Source organism: Piliocolobus tephrosceles, chromosome 2, assembly GCF_002776525.5.
Source record: "Piliocolobus tephrosceles isolate RC106 chromosome 2, ASM277652v3, whole genome shotgun sequence".
NCBI lineage: Eukaryota > Metazoa > Chordata > Mammalia > Primates > Cercopithecidae > Piliocolobus > Piliocolobus tephrosceles.
The window spans coordinates 52,024,561-52,037,250 of NC_045435.1; the positions used below are offsets into that span (position 1 = coordinate 52,024,561).

General features: G+C 47.0%; 1 protein-coding gene across 1 annotated transcript in view; it reads left to right on the plus strand.

Moving 5' to 3' along the window:
* SRGAP3 (SLIT-ROBO Rho GTPase activating protein 3) overlaps window positions 1–12,690 on the plus strand; it is a 266,271-nt gene that overhangs the window by 165,589 nt on the left and 87,992 nt on the right. Inside the window, exon 4 of the mRNA XM_023218565.2 lies at window positions 4,587–4,649. Coding sequence (XP_023074333.1) covers window positions 4,587–4,649 — 63 coding nt within the window. The remainder of the gene's footprint in view (window positions 1–4,586; window positions 4,650–12,690) is intronic.

Below are 12,690 nucleotides of genomic sequence, written 5' to 3' on the forward strand. Positions count from 1 at the left end.
TTCCCTTCCTTCCCTTCCTTCCCTTCCTTCCCTTCCTTCCCTTCCTTTCCTTCCTTCCTTCCTTCTTTCGCCAGCACTCAGTAGAAAAGCTAAAACTTTTCATTTGACCATAGAAGTCTTTCTCTTCCATCCAGTTAAGTCACATACTCACCTCTGGAATAACAACACATACCAGAATCCGCCATCTTGAGTTGAGATAGCCTCCAGCTTCCCTTGAAGAACTCCCCTGAAGGAATGAATTCCTGGGCAAATTCATGGCTCTCTTAGGAAGTAGGAAGGGCAAGAATGGATACTGGGAGGTGGGGGAGGCCAGCTTGCCTGCTATTCAGACAAATAATTGGGCAGTTTGCAGGTAGGACCCAGTAACAGATTGGATTGAGAAGGAGGAATTAAACAAAGTATCAAATAGAATTCCTAGGTATCCAGTGACAAGCCCAGGAAGATACTATCCCATTGACCAAAATCGAAGGGATGGGGGAACAGTTCACCTTTGGATAATTTGAGTTTGAGGGGATGAGGGGACATCTAGACCATACTGTTCTGCAGCAGCTAAGGATACAGGTCTTTGAGCTTGGGCTAAAGGTCTCCTGGGCAGGACAGAGCCCAGGAGAAAGGCCTGGGAGATTATGACATGGCTTCTGGTAACCAAGAAGTGGGAGCTGAAGTCAGGAGCATGTGAGGGAGCCAGCTGCAGCAGGGACCAAGAAGGGAAGGCTGGAGGGAATTCTGAAGACAGGACTCTTCCCAGCAGAACTGCCTCTAGGATGGGGTCCTGCCCATATGCACAGTGACAGCACACAAGGATGTTCACTGCATCAGTGTTTGAGATAATAAGATACTAGAGGCAATGTAAATATCCATCCCTAAGGAGCTGGCTAAATTAATTATGATGTTTCTAGTATATGGAATCCCAAGCAGCTGTGCAAAAAAGGGGATATAAGAGTTACATGATGGAAAAATCTGTCAGAGGTATCGTTCAGTGAGAAAAGCAAGATGCAAAGGGTGTATGATATGCTCCCATTTGTGTTAAGAGAGAACGTATGATATGCAAATGTATGCTTGTTTATTCATAGATTATTTCTGGAAAGTATCAGAAGAAATTTTTCATAGCTGTTGCCTCTGGATAAGGAGGAGCTTGGGAGACTTATTCTTTGCATTTTATCTGCCAGCTGTTAGAATTTCTTTAACCATGTGCCTTTATTACCTATGTAAAAAGTTAGATCATAAAAATAAACACATAAGAAATAGGGTCTTGGGTATCAAAGGTGTTGGGGAGTTTGAGGACCATGAGGAGGCCACTGGAGAGTGTCAGAGAATCTGGAGTCAGCAGTGATGGGGAAACATCAGGGGGAGGGGCCACAGGGGAAACTGAGGCACTGATTGTTCACTTGAGAGAATCATGGAGAATAGGAAATGGGGATAGCTAATTGGGTTCATAGAGCACCAGTACAGAAATCACAGGACACTGTTGAAGGTCCCCAGTGAGCTCTGCACAGAAGGTTCTGCACACCCTCTACTGCAGTTTTGCACTGAGTCACCTGTCTTTACCTCTTGAAGCTGGGGGGAGGTCTAAACAGGTCTCTGGAATTGCCTCCGAGGTTTCTGCTGTCTGTTAAGGGGTCTGGCACAAGCAGAGACCACCTTCAGAAGGGTGATTCTTGGCAAGTCAGGCCTGGAAGCTGAGAGAAAGGGCTGTGGGGGGTGAGGAGAAGGAGCCTGAGAAGGCATCATTCTGATATTAAGCCTTCATGAGCTACCACTGGGTTCAGAGGCTTCTCACCTCTGCAAGGGTGGGAGGAAGGCTGGTCTTTGCCCATCAGCAGCTGGTCCAGCTATGAGGCTGAAGGAGCTGGGAGGGAGAGCAGGAGGCTGCAGCTGCTCAGGGAGCCGAGATCATGGCTCCCATTTTCAATGCAGAAACTTAACATGATGGTCTGGGCAAACAGAGAGAGTATCTTGGTACTTTTAGGTGGCTATAATGAAATACCATATACTGGGTGACTTATAAACAACAGAAATGTATTTCTGACAGTGCTAGAGGCTGGGAAATCTAAGAGCAAGGCACTGACAGATTTGATGTCTGGTGAGAGATTGCTTCCTGGTTCATAGAGGGCAACCTCTTGCTGTGTCTTCACATGGTGGAAGGGGCAAGGTAGCTCTCTTGGGTCTCTTTAAGGGCATTGTATTAGTCTGTTCTTACATTGCTATAAAGGAATACCTGAGGCTGGGTAATTTGTAAAGAAAAGAAGTTTAATTGACTCACAGTTCTGCAGGCTGTACAGGAAGCATAGCGCAGGCATCTGTTCCTGGTGAGATCTCAGGAAGCTCCAGTCACAGTAGAAGGTGAAGGTGGAGCAGGCATTTCACGTGGCAGGAGTGGGAGCAACAGAGAGAGAGTGGGAGGTGCAGGTGCCACACACTTCAGAATACACCAAGGGGATGGCACTAAGCCATTCATGAGGGATCCACCCCCATGATCCAAACATCTCCCACCAGGCTCTGCCTCCAATGCTGGGAATTCCATTTCAACATAAGATTTGGCAGGGACAGAGGTTCAAACCATATCAGGCACTAATTCCATTCCTGAGGGTTCCACTCTTATGACCTAATCACCTCCCAAAGACATCACCTCCTAATACCATCACATTGGGGGTCTGTGGCCTGAAGGCTGGAGACTCATGTTCTGGAGGACCTGAGATGTTTCCTGGAGGACTTGAGAATTATCGTTTACTCTCAAGAGGAATTGGGATGCCACATCATTGTTTCTCAAAGTGTGTTCTGTGGAATTTTGAGGGGGACACAAACATTCAGGTTATAGCAGAGAATATTTACCAAAATCATAATCACAATCATAAATAAAATAACAAAGAATTCTAGACTCTTCAAGTTGCATGGAACCTAGAGATAATTTTCTCATTGTTTTCTGAATTGTGTCCTTAAATATCATGAAAGCCAATTCTGAATTGTGTCCTTAAATATCATGAAAGCCACAGGACTGTGGTCAATGAAACTGCATACTACACCTCCTTCTTAGAAAATCTCCATGCAAGGAAGGACATTAAAGGCACTGAGAAGTCCTGCATTAAGAAAACTTGTCTACCTTTGTTCAACTAGCATTTTTCCCAAATGCATGTAGTCTTAGAAGCTCCTGCCCCACTTTTTTAGCATAGCATATAGCAGTGATCTTCAGACCATGCTTTGGAGAGTATTGTTTTAGTTTAAGCTTTGTATTTGATAGGTGAGGTAGCTAAGGCTCAAAGGGGGAAGTGATTCTCCAAGGCTACACAGCCAGCTGGTAAAACAGTGGAAATGAGAAGCTAGATCTTTTGCCTTGTGCCCCCAAGGCCTTTCTGCCAACCTGTACTGCTCCTGTCCCTCATTGGAACAGACACCTTGACAGTGTGGACCTGCCACTGTGTCAGGATCCAGGCATTTAGGCAGACCAGGGGACCAGCATGGGGGAGGGTCGAGCTGAAATTTGAAGTCAAACTGAGGTTAGGGCATCTGTTGTAACCAGTCCTGGAAAGCTAGGAAGGCTGTGTCCAAGTGGGTGCCAGCTGCTGATTCTCAGTCAAAGAAGACAATCCTTCAGGAAATGTCTTCTGGAGAGTGGTCCCCAACCTTTTTGGCACCAGGGACCAGTTTTGTGGAAGACAATTTTTCCTTGGATCAGGGTGGGGCGATGGTTTGGCATGATTGAAGCACATTACATTTATTGTGTATTTTATTTCTATATTATTGCATTGTAATATATAATGAAATAATTATGCAACTCACTCTGTAATGTAGAATCAGTTTGAGCCCTGAGCTTGTTTTCCTGCAACTACGTGGTTTCATCTGGGGGTGATAGGAGACAGAGACAGATCATCCTGCATTAGATTTTCATAAGGAGTGTGCAACCTAGATCCCTCACATGCGCGGTTCACAACCGGGTTCAAGGACCTATGAGAATCTAACGCCACCACTGATCTGACAGGAGGTGGAGTTCAGGTGGAAATGCTCTCTTGTCCTCTACTCACCTCCTGCTGTGCAGCCTGGTTCTTAATGGGCCACGGACTGATCTGTGGCCTGAAGGCTGGAGACTCATTTTCTGGAGGACCTGAGATGTTTCCTGGAGGACTTGAGAATTATCGTTTACTCTCAAGAGGAATTGGGATGCCACATCATTGTTTCTCAAAGTGTGTTCTGTGGAACCCCACTCTCTAGCCATTCATGAGGATTGTGCAAGAAGCTCAGACCCCAGTTATACCAGCTTAGGACACATAGAATTAAAGAAAAATTCTGTGGGGCTTCCTCACATCTTTAGTATGCTACTGTCACTGGGAGTCACTGTGGTAGGGAAGTGATGTGTAGGGTTCCCCAACTCATATGACCAGGGAATCCCATCTGCAAGGAACCTCTCTCTGTGGGTTTGTTTCGTGGACATAAGTTGAGGAATTTACATGTAGATCAATGACGTTTATGCTGATTTCTGTACCCCTTCCAACCCCACCCGAAACATTCCTGACCTTTCCCTTTTGAAAAGAGATTGGTAAATGTAGCCATCAAACTTCTCCTCTGCTGACATTTGTTCTTCCATATTCCAGAGCAAGGAGATTGGCCTGCAGATGCACGAGGAGCTCCTGAAGGTGACCAACGAGCTCTACACGGTAAGTTCTGCCCAGGCTCACTGCTGTTTGGGGATTGGGTCTTCTGTCTTCATCACCAGAGCTGGAGGGAGGCAAAACAGAGGTCTGGAATGACCCCGGGCCTTTTTTGCTATGTTTTATGCTGAGTGACAGTGGATCATCATGTCAGGATATAATGACTCACAGCCTCAGCTTCTGATTCTGTACATCTGGGGTAGGGCCTGGGCTTGTCTAGTCTGTCAAAGTTCATGAGAGATTCAAGTGACCTGCAGCTGTGGATGTGTTACCTGCAAGAACAGAGGGCACAAAGTCAAGGCCATGGAAGTGTGAGTGTGAAGGCTCCTGAAGGCGGGGATGTAGGTTTTGGAGTCAGGCAGCACAGGCTCCAGTGGAGGCCCTTCCTTACCGGCTGCGGGACCATAGGCAGGTGGGCAGTTTGTCTGGGTCTCAGTATTTGCATCTGCAAAATGGAGCACGGCTCTGAGGATCACGTGAGGCTATGGGGTGAGCCTGCCTTGCCATCTCCAAGGCATAATTTCAGAACATCACAGTGTGGTCCACAGCTGACCTTGTTACCTGCTTGGAGTCAGTATCTAACTGTGCTTGAGATGAGTTTTAGAATCCAAGAAGGTGAGTGAATGGAGACACAAATACATGAAGCGATGATGCAAGGACTTTCAGACTGTGCTTTGGGGAGCCTACGGCTTCCTCGAGAGGAGTGTGGGGACCCCATGGAGAGGTGTGGGGAGTGGGCTGGGTAGACCCAGCAGGTAGAGCTCCAGGCTCCTCAACCCTACCCCAATCAGAACAGTGGAGAATGGTTATGTTTTAAATAGATAGGTGCCTGATATAGCATTTCATGAAAAGTGTGTTTGTGTGTTGGGGAGAATCTGCTGCTGAATTTGAAAATCCCTGGTATGAGGAGAAAGAACAGCAGGCTGTGAGAAGCCCCTTCTGTTCAGTTTTATTATCTTTCTATGTTTATATCCTGTGTGGCCAGCAGGTGGTAAATTCTTCAGAGGCACTGAGAGTCTCTGTGGGAGGGCCTGGACCTCAGGTCAGAAAGCCTGCCTCAGATCCCAGCAAGCTACGGAACTCTAGGCAAGGCATTATTTTTCCTGGGCCTCAGTCTCCCAATCAGTAAAATGGGGGTGCGAGTTCTTAGATAAAAGTTGAAACTTTTAATTCTGTGATTCCAAATTAAGGAGCAAAACTTGAGCTGTGGATAGTTTTTACTTGGGTCATTCTTAGGGTAAAGGAAGAATTGCTGCTTGAGAATACATATTGCTTTGCATCAGCTGGTCACTGGGGGGCAGAACAGCCTATTGGGTTAAGGCACAGATTCTGAAGCCAGAGATCTGGGTTCAAATCCAGGTGTTAAGTAGAAATCTAGTACCTGCTTAGTGCACATCCTTGTGAGAATTAAAGGAGATCCTATATGTGATGCATGCTCAGAACAAAGAGAAAAGAAGAGCATTCTGTATCAGAAGTTCTGAGCATCACTATCATCATCATCACCATCGCTGGCTCCTTGATGGCTGCGAAGTAGGCTGTTGTACATACTCATGGTGGGGGGAAGGGTGGTGATAGATAATGCAAGCCTGATAACTGAATGGGATTGTCCTGCTTAGAATTCTGCAGCGAATTTGGCTAGACCAGGTGCTCCCCAGTCTAGGTCCTTTTTATGTTCCTCAGGCTCCACTTTGGGTCACTTTCCTCTACAATGTCAAAACAACTTAGCCCCAATGTCCTGGGACCCCCCAGTTATCCCCACCTAGATCTCTAACTTTTGCTGTGACCTCCAGCAGGGCTCCTCTTCTTGGTGCCCTCTATTTACACCAAATACCTTCCCCCTCTGCTGCTTTTCCCCTGCAATCCCTGCTGTCTATACCTACCTGTTAGTGTCACGCTCATTTTTCAAACTCAGACCCAACCCTACCACCTTCAGAATGTTGTTACCTCTCGGCTTCAAGTTCCTATGGCAGATGTACCAAAATCTCTTGTATCTTTATTGTCTATATCCCGTCTTCCAACATGTTGGAGTGTGAGCTCCCTGGGAGTCAGGTCTTGGCTGAGAAACACTGCATGAAAGGCCCAAAGGCTCCATTTGAACCCAACTGTGTGGCCTTGAGCAAGTCCCTTCACTTGTCAGTTTCACTTGTGACAAACAAGACTGGTCATCTTTCTGTGGTTTGTAGACTGGACAAGGCTAGGTGGTGGTCAGAGATCAGGAGGACAGTGTCATCTCTCTGTGTCCTTCAAGGTCCCAGTGCCCAGCACAGTGGCCTGAATCCAGCAGGTGCTCCATGCACACCTCCCTGTGCTGGCTGCAGGGCAGGATGGCTGGACGGAAATGCCGCTGGTATTGGAGACACAGGCCAGGCAGGATGGATGAGGCCCCAGCAGGATGAGCCATGCCTTGCCATTTCCACAGCAGCCTGGTGAGGGTCACCAGGAGCTAGTGGAGGAGGAAGGGTCCCCAGCATTCTCCTTTGGCTGCACGTGGAAGAGTGGGATCCTCATGGTGCCAGCACACCCCCCATGAAGATCATTTGTTGACTACACACAGAGTCTTCAGTAGTTACTCAGAAACTCAGTTAAATTCAAGCATTTGGGGCCACAGGCTGTGGGCCCAGAGCTGCAGTAGGGCACAGTGGGGAATCATGAACATTTCAGAGTCTGCCTCTGTCACAGTCTTGTACATCCTTGGTGCTTCCAGGGTACTCGTTGAAGCAAAGGAGGGAGGAGGGAGGGATGAAAAACATGAAAGAAACTGGTCTTATTCCTAAGGAGTTTGGAATCTGGGCAGAGAGATAAGAGTAGTATGTGATCCACTGGGGCCTGTCAGGGGGTGAGGGACTGGGAGAAGGATAGCATTAGGAGAAATACCTAATGTAAATGATGAGTTGATGGGTGTAGCAAACCAACATGGCACATGTATACCTATGTAACAAACCTGAACGTTATGCACATGTACCCTAGAAATTAAAGTATTATAATAATAATTTAAAAAAAGAGTAGTGTGTGAACTGTTGGTACAACACAAGTCAGAGCCTAGTATGTGCTGGACACATGGGCTCGCAGGGGAAGTACCTCTGGGCTTGGCTGTGTAACTTGCCCATGAGCTCTGTGGGGCTGGACCTTGTTCCCCACAGTGTGCCCAGAGCCCCTGGCCAGCCATGCACACACATAGGAGGAGATGGGTATGTATTAGTTGAGGGAGATGCACATGTGTGAGAGATGGGTTGAGAGGAGAAGGGAGGGAGGGAGGGAGAACAAGAAGAAAAAAGATTCAGAAAAGTGGGCTACTGTGTTCCAGGGTGAGCTTTGAGCTTGGTGCCTTTGGATGGGTAGGAATTAAAGAAGCAGAGGGAATGAGAGGAAGAGAGAGGGAGTTCTCAACAGGAAAGGCAACGTAGGATCACAGCAGTGCACACTGATCACAGACAGACCTGGGTTTGAATTCCTGCTGTACCACTTACCAACTCGGCCAAGTCAATTAACCTCGTTGACTTTCTTTCTCTTTGTTGCCAAACAGGGATGATCCTAACATCTGTAGCCACTTCATGAGTGCTTAGGATGCATCTCACTCTGTATTAGGTATTGTATATATATTATTTAATTAACACTCTTACATTTTTACAGATAAAGAAATGGAGGCACAGAGAAGTGACTTACTTAAAGCCTTTGTATCAGTTATCAGTTGCTGCATAACAAACTACCTCAAACCTCAGTGACTTAGAACAACCACCATTTTCTGTGCTCGTGATTCTGTGGGCCAATAATTTGGGCAGGGTTCAATTGGGGCCACTCATGTGATTGCAGTTTTCTGGTCAATTAAAAAAAGAAAAAGAGTCCAAAGTGAGCAAACCCCAATGTGTAAGCACTATCAAGCTTCTACTTGTGTCATATTTGCTAATATCCCAATGGCCAAAGCAAGTTACACAGCCAAGCCCAGAGTTCTGGGTTAGAAAAGCAAGCCCCTCCCCTTGCAGAGTCACAATGCGAAGGGCCATGCCTGCAGCCATGCCAGTAATGATCACAGTCCTCTTTGCAAACAGTTCACTCCAGCCACCCAGCTGCTGGCGGCACTATGTGTCCCAAATTCATGCTTCATTGCTAGGAATTTCTTTTGAGCACTTTCTAGTTACCATGCCTGGTTATACAAGTCTACAGTCCCCCTCCTCCCTCAGCCCCAGGGTCACTACCACAGTCACTGAGGAATAAATAATGCAGAGAAAGGATTTTCCAGTAAGCTCCACTTTTTCTCTTCTTGAAGTTCTGTAAGGGAGGTGGTGGTGGTCTGTTCAGGGGGTCCTACGGGTGTAATGATGGTGGAGATAAATGCTAAAGGCCACCCATCACTTGCTTTAGAGAAAAGGCTTGTCTCTCTCTGGGGCTAGGAAGGATGCAGAGGAGACTGCAAGGCCGGATATTTTGTTCATTCATTCATTCATTCACTCAACAAGCCTAGTCCTTAACACCCAGTCCTTATCTGCTCAGTCCTTAGCACCTTGAGGCTCTCTCCTCTCTAAAGCATGCTAGCATGGGTGTTTGTGCACACACGTGCACACACACACATTTGCATACATGCACATGCAGTTTGGCATGGACCACACAGTAGCACATATGCACATTCACATGCATGCATGTACATACACATACATGCAAGCATGCACACACATATATCCCACTCCACTTCTTTTCCCTCGAACTCCCATCAGCCCGACACAATATAGCTTTTGTTCATGTATTGGCCTGGGAGAGAAAAAGGGCAGAGGTGAAGAATGTGGACCAGTATGGCAATCCTTCTAGAAGAGGCAAATCAAAACAAAACAACTCACAGACTATAAACCCCACTATGTGTTCACTATTTGGCTAAAAATGTGTTCATATTTTCAGTATATCTCTAGTTTATGAAATACATGTGTGTCAGTAACTAGTGAACATCCAGCATCCCCCCACCTATCTCTTCCTCTGTGTTCCGTAGCTCTGCTCCAAGCTATGGGGCGGTCTTCCAAGTCCAGGGCTGCAGGAGAGGCCCAGTGACTTTGTTCTTTGCCATGTGGGGAGGGCCTGAGGAGTGTCCATTCGTACCTAGCAGCAGCTGGTCACAGGTAGACCCTAACTGGAGCCATGAATCACTTTACCTTTTACTTGTTCAAGCCTTGATTGATTGTGTGTGGGCTCAGGGATATGACATCAACTCTGGGCCAACAGGCAAGTTTTGGCAAAGGTGTCTCCCTCCACATGATTGCGCTGAGACACGGGGGTGGTAGAGACAGCTCAGACTGGGCACCCAGGAGCCCAAGTTCTGGTCCCAGCTCCACCCTGGGCTCACTGCTTGTCTTTCTAGGATGGACATTCAGGTACAGCCCCACAGCTTCATCCTATGATGGGCCCTCTGTCATTTACTGAATATATTTCTTTAAGTTGACCTCCCCTCCCTTTTTAAGCTCCCCCAGTGTTAGGTAATTAGTGGAAAGCAGCCCTGTGTGCTGGAAGAGCACAGGTTTTAGAGTCAGCCGGGCCTGACTTGAAGGCCCTGCCACACAAACCCTCTGAGCCCAGTCCCTCCCTGGAACATGGGGTTGCTGCCAGTTCATTTGTCTGGATTATTCTGGGGAGAGTGATTGGCATGGAGTATAGCCCAGTGCCTAGCAAACCTGAGTCCTGAGTCATTGTGTCTTTTATGAAAAAATGAGGCATAAATATTTTTCCTACATAGTTCGGAATCTTTCTTCTCCATTCCCCATCTCCACTGTGCCAGCCAGAGCCCTAAGAATGTTTTGCTGGAAAACGTGAAACCACCTCCTCCTTCATTTCCCATCCTCCAGGCCTGCTGTCTGTGATGCTGGCTCCATACTTGAACTGGACGACTTTCCTTTTTAAAAAAAATTGTTTAATATTTAAATTTAGAAGTAGAAGGTACATACACTTGTTTAAAAAATAAATAAGATAGTAATTAAACAATAAAAGAAGGTACACAGGAAGAAGCATGTCTCCCGACTCTTCCTGCATCTCCATATAACCTCAGTTACCAGGTTCCTAGTGTCCAGTTTAGCCATGTCTTCTTCCAGAGATCCTTTATCCGTCAATCAGCACACACATTTGGGCATATCCCACACATTCCTGTTTTATGCAAGTGGTGACAACTGTACTTATTATTCTGCATCTTGCTTTGCTTTTGTAGGTATATTTTGGAGATTGTTTCATCTCATGAATAACTAGAGCCTCCAATCATGTACAGTGCTTATTGAAGGCCAGGGGCTGGTCTAAATGCTTTACATGTACTGATCCATTTCATCCTCATCATAACCCTTTGAGGTAGGTGGCATTATGACTTCTTCCGTTCTGCTTAGGACCAGTTCCATCCCTGGATGACACTGTGCACGCACCCAAAAAGTTAGCGAGGCATGTTAGCAGGTACCTGTGGTCCCAGCTACCTGGGAGGCTGAGGTGGGAGGATTACCTGAACCTGGGAGGTAAAGGCTGCAGTGAGCTGTGATTCCACCACTGCACTCCAGCCTGGGGGACAGAGCGAGACCCCATCTTAAAAAAATTAAATTTTAAAGTTAAAAAATAAGCTACGAACCTGCATTTATTGTGGAAGGAAATGATACTTCACATTAGCAGATGAAACACAGTTTGTTATAAATAGAAGCGTTCTGTTAGTTAAGTGAAAATCAAGCAGTGTTGTGCATTCAAGCTTGTGCCTGCCACAGTGGCAGGCGAGAAGCTCTGAAGATGTGTGGGCACCGACTGGTTTTTCCTCCTGATGTAATCAGAAGGATCCTCAGAGAGCTGAGAGGGGTTAATAAAAGTAAACAGCGCAAGAAGGTACACAGAGAGGAGCGTATCTCCCGACTCTTCCTCCATCCCCGTATCACCTCGGTTGCTATGTTACTAGTGTCCAGTTTGGCAGTGTTTCCGTCCCATGACACCGAAAGTCACCTTGCTAACACAAGTGGAAACACTGACCCAGTGCCAGATAGTGGGGCTCTGGCACTCGGTTTACGCCGTCTGTGGAATGAAGGTGTGGAGTTTGAGGAATACTGAGGTTCCTGCCAGGCTTTCATCTTCATGCCACTGTGCCCTGGAAGGGAGACCAGGGTCCTGGCTCAGACTCAGGGCAAGGCAGCTCTTCAGGGCTGTTACAGCCTGCCAGCCAGGCTGTGTGCACAGTGTCATCCAGGGATGGAACTGGTCCTAAGCAGAATGCAAGAGGTTTCCCTCTAGGTAACCTTACCCTCTCTTTCTGCTGTCCTGCCCAGACACCCATGCACTAAGAATACATGTATTGATCATCAGCGTATCCAGACCATGAGATGTGGCTGCACACTATGATGGGTGTCTTAGTGGGGATACGACAATGTGAGGGAACTTGGAAGAGGGGGTGATGAAATCTACTGAGCACCAGGAAGGCTCCAGAGAAGAGATGGTATCTGATCAACAGTCGACAGTTCCTGGGTGCAGAGAGGGGCAGAAGGAGCAGCACTTAGAGTGGTGAGAAGCAGCACCTGGGATGTGAGAGGGAGCCTCTGCCCAGTCAGCACTGCTCCTGTGTCACTGCACTGAGCCTGGCCGGTTGGGATCAGGACTGATATGGGTAGTTGGGGAGGCTCAAAGGGAAGGAAGTCTGCCTTTTAGGATTCATTTAGTGGCAAGGGACTGGAATCTGGTGCAAACTGGCTTAGATAAAAATGACACTCTATTGAATCACATGAACATGTCGCTCAAGTCTAGCTGGATCCAGGGGCTCACACACTGATTTGTCTGTCTCAGCAATACAGCATGTACTCTGTGAGACCAGAGACCCCATCTGTCTTCTATACTGTATTTTGACTGTAGTACATTTGGTATAGTACCTGACACATAAATAAATATTTAATAATTGAAGGTGTAGTTGTTCTCCCCACCAATATACTCACTAGATCAAAGGCAGTAGAACTATGCCTCCCCCATCTTACCCCTTTCCCTCCTTCCCTCTCTTCCTACCTTTCTTCCCCACTCTTTCCAATCCATCCATCCATCCATCCATCCATCCATCCATCCATCCATC